Genomic DNA, 16,446 nt, shown 5'->3' with positions numbered 1-16,446 from the left:
ATCCAGCAAGGCTGGCACATGAAAACATTACATCTTTACTCTTTCTGTGGCCTGCAGAAGTGCTAAGCCTAACACATCTCTTCATGGCCCCTCCCTAGGTCTCCTCTAGACTCATTATGTTTACCATGTCACCAGGCCATTTTTTGTTTCTTTGCAACTTCCCCAGATGAGAAAACTTGAAGCAATGAGAAGTGATACACCAGCTGTTCTGAGGATCCTGTGTCTGTAACAATGCTGAAGGCATGTGATGGCAATCCCTGCAGCTGGCACAAGGGTATGTGAGGATGGGATCCCTTCTAGGCTGTCCCAGTAAGGAGGAGGCAGCTTGGGCCCTATCTGTGTCCAGAGTCTACCTGGAGCATGATAAATCAAGGATCCCTAGGTGCAAAGTAGCATGTATGCCATATTGTGAAACAAAGTCAAATTGCTGGTGTGGTACCCCAAACAAAGCAGGCTGGGCTGAAATATTTGCCATACAACTCCACTAGCTCCAGAGTAGTTCTGTTTATGCCCAGCACTGTTGGCTTAGCTGTGGAGAGACTGTTACAACATGCTTCCAAACCTCACACCTTGAACTGACAAAAAGCTATAATACAAAATATTTACACCTCACACTCACAGATGTCTCAGCTTGATGCTCAGATGTGCCATACAACAAGTCAAAACTATTGCCCTATTCTTTTCCCTTTGCATCCTCTGTTCCTTACAGGCAGCAGACAGCAGGGTGAGCACATCATGGTGTTGGCTCTGTGCTTAGGCAGTGCTGAGTCACCCAAGCCACGCTTTATACCCTTAGCAGTGAAGGGATTTCTCACGACTTCAGTGTTTTGAGTCACCTTGGTGGATGTTTTTTCTGCTCTGATATCATATTGATAACCTTGGGAAACCACAAACTTGCTGGAAAAGCTGTAGGGGTCTTGAGCCTTGGGAAGAATCAGGATGGTCTTTCACTACATGTTGCTTGGGTAACACTCATAACAGCTTTCTTTTCCTTTTGTTTGACTAGAAATGTCTGTTCGCTCCTCCCTTACCGACATCTGCAAATAGTTTCCCATCTTGTATTTCCACCCCTCAGCACCAGGGAAAAGCTGGGCACACACATACCCAACAGCTGTGGATGTTAACAGAAGCAAAGAGAGAAAAAAACAAAGGTCACTCTACAAGTCTTATCTCTAGCTGTGCAGTTCTGGCCTGCTTCAGAAGCAAGGCACGTATTTCCTTTAATTATTCATCTGGGTAACTGCAAACTCTGAGCAAACTCTCTTAGCCTGCCTGCACCTCTTGCTGCTCATCTTGCCACAGCAGGATGCTGGGGTACACTGCAACAGCTCAGCACAGAGGTACACAAACAACCAGAGTAACTACAACATTTGTCAGAAATAAAGTGCAGTAAAGCAAAGAGGAAAATAAAGCAATTAATCATTCAAAAATTTGAGAGTGAGAGAGGATAGCAAAAGAAACCTGATCGCTTGGTGCTGCCTCCCCCTGGAAGACTGTCAGCCTACTGACAAGAAGATTAAGGATGCTGATGGGAGTTCCTCTCTCACCAGTCAGCTTAAATGCACAGGACAATAATCTACTTGTACAAGTCTGGCTGTGGCCTTCTCACAACTCATTTTTCTCCTCTTATTCTAAATTGTAAAAAAGGGATGACCCCTTGCAGTGTTTGTTTTCTGAGTGCTGCCCTCACAGCCGAGGTGAAAGCATCAATTGAAGTACTTGGACATTTATTGGATTTGCAGATTTTCTGATGTGTGAAAAAATGTTCTGTCCTACAAAGTCCAGTATTTGCAGGTGCAACTACCAAAGGTCTAGACCCTCTGCTACACTTTCTTTCTGAAAAGACCTGCAAGCAAAATCCCCAGAGGGCAGAATACACTTTTCAAAGTATTGGTTTTAATGATATAATTCACACCGGGCTTGGAGAACCTGCACAGCATGGAGCTCACCTCTCCTTCACCTCTAGGGAGGACAGTGCACATTGCCATAGCCATAGCTTAGCTGGATTACCTGCTTCAGTTGCTCCTTTAGGAACCTGCTTATCAGAGTGAGTTGCACTGGCAGATCACCCTGAGCAGCAGCTTCAGTTCAGTTCCCCAGATCTAACCCATGGATAATCTTGGGATAGGGAATGGCAAGAAGGGAAAAAATACTTAATGATGAAGTCAGCACTGTCTTTTTTCTCCACAGAAGACAGAACTTTTTGCTGCTTGCTTTTCTTTTACAGCCCTGTAGGTTTTTCACCTGAGCAAGAAAAGAATAATTGCTCCTCTTACAGGCAATCCTACACCACTCTCTTATAGCAGTGCTTTGTTTTCACCACTGTTTCCTAGTACCATAGAGAAGGCTTTCATATGTCCTGGACAAGGTGAGATTTTTGTGTTATGTGATGACAACACTTGCATCAGTCACTTGTTTGCAATGTGCTTGGATCAGTCTGGCCTTCAGGCATTTTCAGAAAGAGTCGTCCCTGTGGTGATTTCCACACTGAAAGATGATTTGTGCTGTACACACAAGGCCCTTTCGTGCTACAAGATCATCAGCTCCTGAGGCACCTGACTTAAGTCTCCACACAAACTGCCCACTATTTGCAGTTCTTCAGACGTGAGTTTTTCAGACTTGAGCAGAGCAATTAAAAAAAACCCTCATGCTTGACTCATTTAGCTTAACAGCTATATTTTTTCTAGGCTGAGGATCTCCAGAGAACATAACCAAGTCTAACTGGGGAAAGAAGAGCAGACATGGGAGTCCAGTGTCCATCTACAGACAGCAACTGTCCCAGATTTCAGCTAAAATACATTTTAGGATCATAATATGTAAAACCATCATATAACTAAAGAAACTCAACATTGCACTAATGGCTTTCCATGGATATCTGATTGGGATAACATACACATGATAAAATACTAGTAAAGTAACACACAAAGGAGTTTTTAAAAAGCAGTTACCAAATATATTTCTAAAAACTCAAATCAGCAATTCGCAGGACAATGGATTGATTTTGAAGTGAAAGTTAATACCAGACCATGCTGTGATCAAAGCTTTAATCCAAGGTTGTTCTGTTATGTTTTGCAGCTCATAGGCCCCAAATGAGCATTAAGCTTGTACAGATGCCTGACCGAGATGGTGGCACATCTACAACACAGCACTGACTTAGATATGCTTTTTTTTCCCATCTAGGGAATAGGGTTTTTTCCATCCCTACCATAACAGCTGCAGCTATGGGTTTTGTTTAAGGCTTTGTCTGGGAGATTAAAACCATCTCAGAATAATCTATTTTTTATTTTATACACTGAAAGAAGCATTAGGGATGAAAATTAATACCACAATGGATTTCATTAATCGCACCAGAAGGCTCAGTTTGCTGTAGTAGGCACTTCCAGCAGAAGGTCCTCACAATCAGTTTAAATATTAAACACCCTCCTGCGTTTAAACAGCAACAATCAAATCTGTGGAAGCATAGGTCCCACATCAGGGCCAATACCGTTTAAATCATCTCACCTTGTGGCCAGTCCTGCTTTCCAGCAACAGTAAGTGCTAGCTGATTGCAAGGACAAAAGGTCCAACAAAGCCAGCGCCTGGGGAAATTGCCACGAGATAAAGAAAGCATCACCTCTGGGTCACAAACGAAAAAGAAATCACAGCCACAACAGCTAGCAGTTACCATTGTAGAGCAGGTGCTGGCAGGCAACGTGGCATGGGGTACCAGGCATGGTCCTTGGAGAGCATTAACTGACACTGCCAGGAAAAGAGCCAAGTATTGGCAGACTCTGCTAGCTGGGCTGGTGGGGCATATCCCCACAAAAGGTTGCATCCCAGTGGCAGATGGCCAGAGAGAAGTTTGCATTCCCACAATTGATGCTCTAACTGTTATGAATAATCAGCAGTTCTCCAGAGTCCTGGGTCTGGTGAAAGGAAGGAGCCTGCTCTGCTAGAAAACTGCATTGGCCATCAGCTGTCCCATCCAAAAACATCCCTGGATGGATGTGTTTGGGCAGTTGCATACAAGTGGACATGAACTAAGGGAGTCTTCTGTAGGTGGAAGGAAAGCAAACCCCATGGAAGCAGAGTCTGAAACAAAGTGCAAAATTAATAATTTCTTTATAGAGAATGTGGGAGTCAAAAGCACAGGTTTCCTTAAAAATGCTTTTGTTCAATCTATTAAAGACTTGCTTGAAATGAAAGCATACTCTGAGGAAACACAGTCTTAGCAAATGTGGCAATGTACAGTTGTAGGCCAGTTTAATCTACCTCAGCCTGCCTCTGGTGTCAAGAGGGAAACTGATGTCTGGATCTAAGAGGTGAAAAAACCATCAAATCCAAAACTGAAAAACTAGCCGGTCCTACTCCCAGTAGAGTCTCCTCCTCCCGAGAGCAACGTGCTATGAGTAAAATTGACTACAACTCCCAACAACCACTAAGATATATTTTATCCGGGAACATCCTAAACAGTCTGAACTTGAAAGCGAGCCGCAGTGGCTGTTGGAAGCTGTAGTCAGCTCTCCAAGAGTGAACTATCGAGCTCTAAGATCCTAAGAGTCCAGCCAGAGCTCTGCAGGAGCAGACAGCAAGGGGGCCGAAAGCACTGTGCCACTTTGAGGGTGCCAAGCTCCCTCCTCGGGCTTTTCAGGACATCCCAGGGTTCGGAGGCGATTCTTGGCCTGGGCCTGCAGCAAAGGCGGCGAGACCTGACTGAAGCAGGCACTTCCCTCTGGAAGCCAAGAAGCACAAACCCACCGTGCCCCCTTATCGCGCTGCGAGAGGCCCTAGCCCTGAGCCGATGAGCGCGGTGCGCCAGCGCTGCCGCCGGCGGGGCCCGACGCCGGGGGGCGGGGGCCGGGGGCGGTGGCGCTCCCCGCCCAGCAGCCGCGGGCCGGGCGCGGGGGGCGCAGCGGAGCGGCGGCGGCGGCGCGCAGGGCCATGTCGGCGCCGTGCCTGCGCCTGCCCGCCGCCGGGTCAGCACCGGCGGAGGCGGACAGCGCCGGCGGCATGGAGCCGCCCGCCGCCGCCGGGGCCGCCGCGGCCGCCGCCCTGGAGCTGGCCCTGGAGGAAGAGCTGGCGCTGCTGGCCGCCGCCGGGGAGCCGCCGGAGCCGCCGCCCGCCGCCGCCGTCCGCGACCCCGAGCTGCTCTCCCTGATCCGGCAGAAGGAGAAGGATCTGGTGCTGGCGGCGCGGCTGGGCAAGGCGCTGCTGGAGCGCAATCAGGACATGAGCCGCCAGTACGAGAGGATGCATAAGGAGCTCACCGACAAACTGGAGGTGAGGCCCCGCCGCTTTCCTCCCTCCTTTTCCTGGACCGGAGCCGTCCTCAGGGGCCCCTGGTCCGGGTCCGCGGCCCCCGGGAGCCCTGCAGACACTCCCCGCGGGAAGCGGCCAATTCTCAGACAAATCCCGGGCACTGCAGCAGGCACAGGGCCTGCTGAGCAGCCCACGGAACTCCCTCTGGCCGTGACGGGGAAGAAGGGGTCTAAGAAAAGCCTCTTAGGCCTGGGGGAGGCAAAGCTGCTGTGCTTTCCCTTCCCCGGCTGCAAGGCGACGTACTGGCCTGAGGACAGGCGACAGCACATCGCTTGCAGAGGGTCCTGTGGCAGCCGTTTTGCCCCAGGACTCAGGTACCACCTGGGCGAGCAGATGTGCGCTGTGCTTGACTCATCTCGTCATGGAAATGCCTCGAAAGTTACATTTGTACAGCGCCTACCGAGAGACAGAGCATATGTAGCGCTTATGCTTAAGCTTCTGCAGCTAAGGCATTAGACATGGCAGGAGATAAGCCCTAATGATATGACTCTTTTAACTGGTTGCTCTGAAAAATACCTACAGGTATCTGGAGAGAACCGTGTGCCAGAAACTCAGTGGATTGAGATATGTATTGATTTTTAAGGATGAAACAGAGCTGTTACAAAGAAAAAGACTTGTGCAGGCAGCTTCTTTTGGAGCAAGTCTCCTGGAGGACTCTGTAAGAGAGGCACTATTACCCCCACTCTTGGAATGTTAATTCTCCTGGCAAGTGATACCGCTTAGAAGGCTGAGGAAAAGACTTTCTCACCTTTCTAGAGAGAGTTTGAACAGGGCTAGATTAATGCTCACATTTCAGGTCACACCCCTAGACCAGTTCTTGCTGTACAGCCCTGCGTGTTCCTGTGTTCCTTCCTCACAGGTTTATATTTCTGAAGTCGAAGGGTATTAGTGAAATTATTGTATGGACATTGTTCTCATGATTCTCATGACAAAATTCCATGCTTTACCCAAGCTGATCCCTTCCTTCCTCTTAGCAGGGAAATCTCTGTGTGTATTATTCTGATACAAGCAATAGTGAAGGTGACATTTGCTCTTACTGTTGTTTAAGGGGCACTATATATCAGGTTAGCATTTCACAGAGTATTAAAATTTGCCCAACTGGATGTTTTCAGGTTGATCTTTAAGCAAGAACAGACGTATGTGGCAATGTGCTGACGTGATTTTCCCAATGAGTTGGAGTAGAACCTTTCTGCCATTAAAGGAAAAATGCACAAGTTTAGGTATTGGCTGAGCTGCCTGTTGGGGAGTTTGAGTCTCAAATACCACTCACTGTTCACAAAATGTAGTGAAGGGAAAAACATGACTTCAGGGTGTTTTAAATAACATCCCAGATGTTTACCTGTGTTCTCACAGGCCCACTCAGAAGCTGAATGCAGAGGTGGTAAACACAACCAGTTGTTTGTGTCTTTCCATCCCATTACTATTGCTCTAACTTTCCAGTTGAATAACAGTTTGCTACTCTGATAGGAGTTAGGTTTATCTGTTTTTTAAGGGTCAGATACCTTCCCCTATGTTTGGCAGATCTAAGACAGTGCTACTTAACACACATACAAAAATAATCAAATAATTTGAACATTAATCTCCTACAGCATGGCCTGATAATCCAGGCCTCTGCAGATTAAATATTTGCCACCCTTTATTGCCACTGAAGTGAACAAAATCACAATAAGCTTTTCAGTTTCACAGGAGCAGGGAGGAAGGACCCCCATCTGTTGCTACCATGCCTGTGCTGAGAACTTTCTGACAATACCCAGAAGCACTCTCAGATGAGATACATGATGAAAATTGTGCCTAATATAGCAATGTTAAAGTAACATTTAGGAGGAGAGATTTTTCTTCCATTTAACAGTAATGAGCCCAGTGAAGCCTCTCCATTTCTCAGCCGCTGGGCTGATTCTCAGGTGCTTTGCCTCAAGACTAAATAGGTTCTATTTTTTGAGGGCTCATTACTGAAGTGCAGCATCCCTGCCATACACCTAACTCTGGCAACTCTTTCACTTTACAACCTGAGTTCAAATTCATTTGTAATCATGGAGTTGAAGTCATGCAATAAATTTTGATATGTAGCTGTAGTCTGTCTTGTCCTCTGTAAGGGATTAAACCAGGTAATAGCTCTAGTCTTCTGAAATATTAAAGTTTGCTGTATCCAAACATGTTACAGTATGAACCCTCTTTATCAGCTGGGAAACTTCCCCTTGGTCTTATCTCTAGATGAGGACCAGTCCAGGTCAGCTAAGTTGAAGATAAGTTGTTTTCAGAAGAAAACATCTTCTAGAAAGCAGTTCCATGTAAAAAAAAAAAAAATCAGTAAGCATCTGGTGGACAGAGACACTCAGAAAACAAGAAGTTTCCCTTCTGATGACAGCAGTTTGCCCTCTCTTCACTACATGCAAAAGAACCCTATCCAGGTCTGCAGCTGTGCAGGTGCTGGGGTGAGGGTAGGGAAGAAGAGAAAGCTGTTCAAGAGGAAGAGGCAGGAGGAAATGGTCAGCACGGCCCACCTGGTTTATCCCTCGTCTTTGCAACAGCCTCTCAGTGCCCCACTGTGCTGTTCTGGTGTCTCCATCACAACAGAATAAACCTGATATTTCATGCTGCTCTCCGACTCCTACCTGTGTGATGGCCATTTATTTGAGCTCTTGGTAGTGTAGCTTTTCTTTTGAAAGTAAAGAACTAAAGTGTTTTTTAAATGATTGGCAAAGGTTATTGGTGGCTTCTAAATCACATTTCAGTAATATCTGGGGAACTTCAGCTGCAGTGCTGCTCCTCAGCAGGCTGAAGTTTCATCTTCCATTTAGAGAAGTCCCTGGTTCTTTCCAAACGTTGCCTAGCAGTGAAGGAGATAGATCTATAAAAGACAGCTTTTTCAGCATGCTGCTGAAAGTGAAATTGTGGCTGCTCCAAACATGATTTCTGTGCAGTGGTTGTCAGGGGCCTGGTGCTGGGATCTCATGCCTACCTATTGCATTAATGTTGGTAATACTTAGCTCTCATTTGCAAGGGGTACTCTTGTATTTCCCTGAAGCACAGGGAAATACTTTTGCTTTGGGCCACTGTTTTTAGTCAGCCTTCCTTTGCATTTGAGAGTTTTCCAGAAAGTCCTGAATTTGTAGGAGTTGGAAGGACACAGAGTGCTGCTACACTGCACTGGAAGAAGCATAGGAAGAGATCTGCAGATAAGACTGAGGAAGGGAAAACACACATCTTCTGCAGAGCAAGGGGTGGGAGGCTGGTGATAAGGCAGGCCAGAGGGCTGCTGGAGAAGTGCTTTGACATTCAGACCTGCTTGGGAAGGTGGCAGAGATTCTGCAAGGGAGGCTGTGTGTCATCAGCAGCAGCCACCCAGGGGAAATAGTCACCTCACAACCTGTGTTTCTGAAAAAGCAATAAAAAAGCCTCTTCACATAAAGGCAGTGCAATTTTCTTTTCCTCCTATCAGGCTTATTTTCTCCTTCTATTGTAAGTGCCATGGGGATGGCTCACTGGGGGATGAAACCCTGGGAAAATGGACAAATGCTGTCCCCAGTGGGTTTTTGTTCTTTGCTAAGAGACATTCCTAAAAGACTGGTAAATCCAACTGAGAGTAGCAGCAGGTTATTCTGGGGGACAGAACAAAGAGAGGGCACTTCAGGTTTCCCTGCTGATCTTGGGACATGCTCATGTCCTTAGTCTGTGACTGTTCTGCAAGTGTCCACATGGCTTCAGTCATCAGGGGAAATTCAAGCTCAGAGATTTTTTTTTTCCAAATGGGCACACCACAGATATGTGGTGACCTGATTTACAGCTCTGTTTAACTTGAGCCCTTATTTAACAGAGCCTGTAAAACATGCAAAAGTTCCACCAGGTTCAGGCTGTCCCTTATTTTCCAGCTGGTCCTAAGATCAGAGTCCAGAACTGAGAGTGGTCTAAAAAACCAGCAACCAGAATGTGCATGTATATAAGGTCTATAGAAAATACTTCACTGCATCCATTGCCATTCCAGAGCCAACTGCATCACACAATAGAGCCACTGTGCACTATCAAACTACCAGACAACTAATTAGGTCAGGAATAGAAGAAGCAAATTGGATAGATGATTCAACTGTTGTTCATAAGACCCATATGACAAGAAAGATGCCTCATCTAGATTCCTCATCAGCAGTTAAGGATACGGTTTGTGTAGTTTTGAATATAAAGGCAATTTTTTAGAAGAATTATGCCCCTGCCCACTGAAGTACTGCTTTGGAGTTAAGCTGTGCTCTGCTAAATCAATTGGCCTGCCTGACCTATATATTCCACCTATTGACATGCAGCCTGCTTTACTCTTTTGGCAGTCATTTCAGTAAAAATTCAATGTGCTGATCTCCAGAGGCTAAGGACAGGCCAATTGCTGAAAATGGAAAGCAAGTTTAGTGCCAGTGACCTGCTTTGACATGGGATTGGCACCTCCATGGCACTGTCATGCTCTACTGACATTCTCTTTCCCAAACAAACTATTTCAGCCTGAAAAACGGAGGAGGAAAAGGAGGCAGCATTCATTGTTATCCTTTCTAACCTCTTCTTCTCCTTGTTATCTAGCACCTAGAACAAGAGAAACATGAACTAAGGAGGCGATTTGAGAACAAAGAAGGAGAATGGGAAGGAAGGGTGTCTGAACTGGAAAGTGACGTGAAGCAGCTGCAGGATGAGCTGGAGAGGCAGCAGGTTCACCTGCGTGAAGCTGACCGTGAGAAGACACGAGCTGTCCAGGAACTCTCCGAACAGAACCAAAGACTCCTGGACCAGCTCAACAGGGTGAGTCACAGTGGTATGGCAAGGGCAAGCACTCAGCTGCCTTGATCATGGCAAAGGTTCACAGCTCTGTTAAAAACCACCTTTCAGTCACATAAGCAAGAGAGCTGCCTCGTCAAAAAAAAAAAAAAAGAAAGATTCAGCATCTGGTCAGATTGTGCAAGTGTCCTTCTAAAACACACTGCCTTTAAACTGACTTTTACACCTTTAGGGAGTGATGCATTTTACTCCAGTTCTGTTTCTGGGTTGAATGGTCATTTACTGCATAGAGCTGTCTCTCCCCTGTTTTTTTAGCTATACTGGCTTAGAAAATTGGTTTCTAATGTACATATAGGCTGAACAATTGTAGCACAAAGAAAAGACTGGTCTGTGAAAGTGAGGTGAAAGACTTCTTGCTGGCCTCCCTTTTTTTGACATGCATTGACTATAATGTTGTAGAGTTGAATATACCATGTCATTCTAAGATGGTGCGTCCTTGCAGGCAACTTTGCCGTGGTGAGAACCTACTGAAATTCCTTGGATGGCATGTTTCAGCAAAGAGCTTAACTAGTCTCTGAATGAAGTGGGATTTATAGTGCTACTAATCAGCCTAATTGACTGAATACTTTCAGCATGGGTTTCTTTCTGACAGCAAAAGACTTAACAGTTTCTGTCTCCTCTTCCAGAATTAAGAACATTGTTTTTTTTCCTCACCACTGGATAGTTAGTACAAACCATAATTTTTATGCTTGAGAGCACAGTTACTCCAGCAGATGAAAACATTTTCTTCTGACTAGTTGTTTATCCCCAAAAGAGCATAGAACAAAAACACACAAGACAGACTCACGATGAAGAGGACCATCTGATGTTGTAAGAACACATTTCAGACTAGATTGTCAGAGGTCAGCCTCTGGGGCTGACACAGACATTGCCCATGGGAGAGTCAAAACCTTGATTACAACGCTAGCACTAAAAGATTTTTAAATGGACCTAGGGCACAGATTTCTCCATCTGTTTTCACTTGGTCTGGATATGGAGTTTCCCTGTGCCTTTGGAGGTGAGAAAATAAGGTCTTGGGTGTAATACTCAATACTGGCATCCAAAGAAATCATTCCTTGTTCTGCTGCAGATTTTCTTGTCAAACACTTAAAAAGCCACTTTAACTGAGGATTTCTTTTAAACTGACTTAAAAAAAAAAAAAAACAACAACAAATTTAAACCACCAGATAGCTTCCTTAACTCAGAAACAATGCTAATTTTGTCTGTATTTTTAAAGCAATATCTCACAAGTGTTGAAGAAGAGCTAAGGAAGATCTTTCACCCCTTCTCTGGACAGAGCATATTTCCCATAAAACATAAATGAGAGATTCCACCCAAGCTCTTGCAGAGATCATGGGTGGTCTCATGTCTCTTATCCATGGCTAAGAACTTGGGTCTCATCAGATTTGATGAGCCTCAGTGAGTTTCTCTGCATGCATAATTTCCATCACTAGCTGGCAAGGTAAAATTTGTTATGGTTCCAGTATAAACACAAACTGAAGGATCAGTCTAGAAGATAGGAGGGGAGGAAAAGCAGACAGCTTGCTTTGGGCTTTAAATCACATGGGATTATCCTCACGTGACACTTGTGCCACAGGAGCCTCTCAAAGCCCATATGCTCAGGGAGCTGCTCAGCTAAGCCTTGTGCAAAGTAACCAGTAAGTTAGGTCTACTGGCATGCGATGCCTAGGCATGGGCTTTGTTCCCTTAGCTCACTATTACTGCTAGAAATAGTCTTCATGTGCTCAGTTCATAATGCCACATCCTGGAAGAAAGTCATCTTGGTGCTACTCTCCTTGCTCCAGCCCAGTTCCCAGCTTGGAAGACTGCTATTCTCCAGTGCAGACAAGACAGACTGATAGAAACAGCTTATGCTTGCTGACAAATAATTCGGTGCTCGTTGAGTTAGTCTCCTGGCCAAAACTGGCTGGTAACTCAAATATTGCAAAAACATAAGCAGTCTTCCTAGAATCATGAGAATCTGGGCAAATCCAAACAGGATTGGGAACAGTGTGTTGTTCACCCAGGGATGACCACTCACGTAAGGCTGAGACTTGTTAAAATCTCAGTGTTATATTAGCACTTGATTACTGGGTGCTTAGTGTTCCACATTTGCTGCTTCACAGTGCAATTAATCTTATTTGTCTGGTCTCTTATTCTGAAGAGGTTATGCATGTAATCCTTGAGGCATTGGTAGTGCTTAAACCCTACACCCACATAGTTTTGGCTCCTGTTATTAGGCTTTCAACAGACAGAAGGGACAAGTACAGCTGCATGATGTGCTTGCCCACAGTCATGTTGCCACAGGCTGGAGTCTTACTAGGGGTCATGAGCTGAGCACCAGGAGAGCAAAAACCTTACAAAGAAGTATTGTTGTTGCTTGTGTGACCTTTGGGGTGTTCTTGGTTCTGTGTTTTGCACCTACATTTTGTGTCACAATGGGGTGTCTGGAAGGAGTGGGTTATTAGAAGCCTGGGAGAGGAAAAGAAAATCTTATTCAGAGCCTCAACACTGTATACTCCACTCACAGGAAAGACAAGTTGCTCTCTGATATGAGTCATTCTACACTAGTAGGTACTAGCTCTTTAAATTTGAATTTCTACATTTTTGAGCAATTAACACCTCGTGGCCCATTTTCATAGCACTTGAGCATCTCGCCTGAGGAAGGTATTCCCTTAGCACTAAGCTCTGTATGTCAAATAACAGTCTCAGCCTCATGAGCTACCAGCCCACATGGTCCTGCTTGCTCCTTCTGGTGTCCCTAGGCTTCAGCCCCTTTTACCTCAAAGCAGGGCAGCAGCCACTCTCTACCTCATCCTACCCCTCCTCCTTCCTGCTGCTGTGATATTCTTTCACCATCTAATTAAGCTTTAGAACATTTTTTTAAACCCTACTTTCCCCAGAGATGAAAGGTCAACCCAAGCACATACTCTGTCTAAACCTGGCATAAATGCTAAGCAACCAAGCTTGAAGTCCTGCACACCCATGCAAGGATAGCAAGGGGAGAGCTCTGTCTCTAGATTAAAGCATGGAACTGAAAAAAATCCATCCTCAATTCTGGCAAAAACTGATAAGAAAAACTCAAGGATAGGAATTTTAAGTCTGTTCCAGTCTCTAAAAGTGGGGATAAGTGGTTTGCCTCAGAGTTGCCAAGAGGCTAAAATAAGGTCTGTGAAATTATTTGAGGTCTTCAAATGAGATGATGATATAGGAGAACTTTACATATCTAATAATAGTAAGTAGGCTATAAGGAACTTTGCCTCCTCTTGAAATACAGCCTTTGGTGTGGTTCTCTGCTTTTAGCAGAATGGAGATACTGCTTGGGGCTACAGCAGTATTAAGCCATGAGGAAATTAGGTGGGCTGAACTGGGAGCTCATAGTGAAAGACACGGTTCAGATGCCAAAGATCAGGTTTAAGATCTTCACAATAACCTTATGTTTTAAAAAATTTGGTAGTGATGATTAAAATCCCTTCTGCACATTGATTTGATTTCCCTCCCCCTACTTCAGTACAGCAAAGCCTGTAGCAACTTCCAGCAGCTTGTCCATAGCAATCTAAATGCCATTTTACCTAGGAGAACTGCAGAACACATTGTGAGCAGTATGCCAGGGTACATAACACTCACCATAAAGGCTCAAAGATAAAGTAGAGGAGTCAAAGTACAGATTTGATGAGAAAAATCAAGGCTTGGGAATTATTACATGTTCTGTTTCCAGCTCCTTCAGTCTCTCCCATCTGTTTCAATTCCACATTTAGAAAAAAATATCCTATGCTTTCTGTCCTCTTTATGTTATAAAATTTGGGAGCAGTGAGTACAGGGAAAGGTCTCTTCTTACATGTGCCCACCAAACCTAACATCACAAGAGTCCTCTCCCCACTTTGGGCTTCTAGGAGCTACTAATGCAAATAATGACAACAAGAAGTTCTCTTCCTGTAATGAGGCAGCATATTACTACTTTGCCACTAAGTGAATGAAAAGAGACTTTCACACTGTTTCTAAGTGGCTTCACCAGATGGCTTTCCCACACATTTCCTGCTACCAAGCTCTGGGATCCTGTAGCTATTTGCTGCCTGTAGCTTGGGTGAGGATGCATCTTCACCAGTTCAGTTTGGTTTCTTTTATGGTACACTGAGCATAAGGAAATAATTTTACAATGTCAAACTCAGGTAGTTTTTGGAATGAAAGTCTCTTTTCAGTGGCAGGAAAAAAGCGTGTCTTCTTGCACCACTGAAATGGCTCTTTGTGTTTAGAGAAGAGCGCTCAGCTGCTGCGGCATCCCTCAGAGGGGCCCTCAATCACCAAGTTCTTATATTCGCTCAGCATCTAGTGCCAACATACTGCTACAAAGAATGAGGTGTTCCAGTCAGTCCCTCTGGTACAGGAAGAAAACGATCAGCCAGCCCACAAGTCTCCAAAGGGGGTTTTATTTGCTAGCCACAAAACCTTCCTTTCAGTGATATTTCAGTGGAAGGAGTTTTGTTTCTAACTTCATGGTTTAACATGCAGCAGAGCCTCAGAGGACTGGCAGGCACTGCCTGGATTTGATTTGAGAGGAACAGGTTTTGAGTCAAGAATGAGCTGACCATATTCTATTCCCTTTTCCCAGTGACTTTTAATACATCCTTTTGTGGTTAACAGCACACTTAAAAGGAGAAGCACCTCTGTTGTCAGTTATTGATTTGAAGAGATTTTACTGAATGGTTGGCTCTTGGGTCTCTCAGCATAAGAATGATGTTGGTTCTAAGAAATCCAGACTAATTGTTTTTTAAGGTTATTTGCTGGGCAAGATTCACCACTTTTACCATGCCAGAGATCTGGAGCCTTTGTTGTGAACTATCTTGTCTTTAATTCCTTGTTTTATCTATACAGATGCTTAATACAAACCTCCTAATATTTCTTGTTTATTCAGTTGTCTCCTGTAGCCCATCAGGGTGTATTGGGAAATGCCATGCTTACCACAGTGGCAAGTAAGTCAGGCTGAATTTAAGAATTTATTAATTAATTAAGAACTTACTTAAGAATAAACAAAGAGTTTATTTTTAAACAGAAGGGGATCCTGAGTGGACATATGTTTCAAGAAGAGTAGGTTTTTACTAGCTCCACATTTCAAGGTGCAGATCAATCACTACACTGAATTCTTTTATAAAAAGCTTCTACTTTTTGCTGTGGTTCAGTGTTTGCTGGACCTATTTGGTAAGAAGCAGCTGACTCTAAGGAGCTCCATACTGAGCTACTGAGTAGCGCATGGAATTCTACATAGCAAATCTTGAGATGCATCATTTCTGAGCAGTCTAAATTCAACTGTGGGGGGAAGACTGCAGGGGAAAAGGCAGCATCCCTTCCTGCTGAAGGAACTGAAGTACCTGCCTTTCATGGCAGCTTAGGTAGAGCTCCTCAGTCCTTGGAGGCAAGCAGACAGCACCTCCAGCATTGCTCTGTGCCTAGTGGAAGCCATGTTACATATGGTATAGCAAGGGGAAATCAGATACCAGGACAAGACAGAGACAGACAAATCCTGAGGCCAGCAAACCTTCCATTATCATCAAGCACCCTCCATCTCTCTGCCTCTCTGGAGCGTCATCAGATCCCAGGACCATGTAACTAGACCCCAAATCAACAAGGGAATACGATCAGTGCACATGAAGAACAGGCTTCTTCTCAACAGGTACTTCTTCCCTAGCAGAGAACACTTGTTAATAATTCAGCTTGATGCCACATCAGGACTGAAGCGCTGAAGCTTTCTATGCCAAAGCTGTAAATATAGGATGTGACTGCAGCTGCATGTTCTCGCCTGCAAAGTCCTTCAATGAAATGATTCAGTGCCCTAGAAGGTAATGAAGAAATATCCTGAGGTCACTGCTGAGTGGTACTCGCCCACTACCCGTCTGGAGGAAGGGAGAAAGGCAGGAAGAAAGGCTCAATCCTCTGCTGAGAGTCTGGCCAAGCTTGCAGCACCAGTTAACCTCATTTTAGGGCACTCAGAGCTTCCAAAGCCAAATAGAAGACACTAAGACATAAAACACATCCAGACACTAAGGCATAAATCCAACAAACATTGAAGAAAATTTCAGTGAAGATGGGAGGGGAACACACCTCTACAGTGTTTACCTAAACATTTTGCATTTGATTTTTATCCCTGTATCTTTTAGGTTTAAATGCTGGTGAGCAGTAAGGGAATGGGCAGAAAGCTGTACAGAGAGTAAGAGTAGCACACAGAGAAAAGCCCTCCTCAAGGAAAGGGCTGAAAAATTACTATAAGCTTTTAAAAAGTATATTGCTATTAAGGCAGGAAATCCCTGCTCTTGGGGAAAAGGGATAGCATCCAGCAGTCCCAAGGACTGGGTGGGAGCCTCATCT

The 16,446-nt window shown here is 44.9% G+C and overlaps 2 protein-coding genes across 4 annotated transcripts in view; one reads left to right on the top strand and one right to left on the bottom strand.

Moving 5' to 3' along the window:
• The window catches only part of CIT (citron rho-interacting serine/threonine kinase), a 116,856-nt gene that overhangs the window by 87,954 nt on the left and 12,456 nt on the right, over positions 1–16,446 (bottom strand). The window lies entirely within an intron of this gene.
• Positions 4,906–16,446, top strand: part of BICDL1 (BICD family like cargo adaptor 1) — a 57,847-nt gene continuing 46,306 nt past the window's right edge. For 2 of the 3 annotated variants that reach the window (XR_010307917.1, XR_010307918.1), the window contains exons 1-2: positions 4,921–5,259; positions 9,856–10,071. Coding sequence is in view for 1 of the 3 variants with exons in the window: in XM_064169072.1 (XP_064025142.1) it covers positions 4,921–5,259; positions 9,856–10,071 (555 nt within the window). In the remaining 2 variants the exon portion in view is untranslated. Of the gene's footprint in view, positions 5,260–9,855; positions 10,072–16,446 lie in introns of all 3 variants that reach the window. The other variant, XM_064169072.1, reaches the window with a different exon arrangement.

The sequence above is a fragment of the Pogoniulus pusillus genome, chromosome 30, assembly GCF_015220805.1.
Source record: "Pogoniulus pusillus isolate bPogPus1 chromosome 30, bPogPus1.pri, whole genome shotgun sequence".
Lineage (NCBI taxonomy): Eukaryota > Metazoa > Chordata > Aves > Piciformes > Lybiidae > Pogoniulus > Pogoniulus pusillus.
This window is presented reverse-complemented; position numbering and strand designations above follow the sequence as displayed.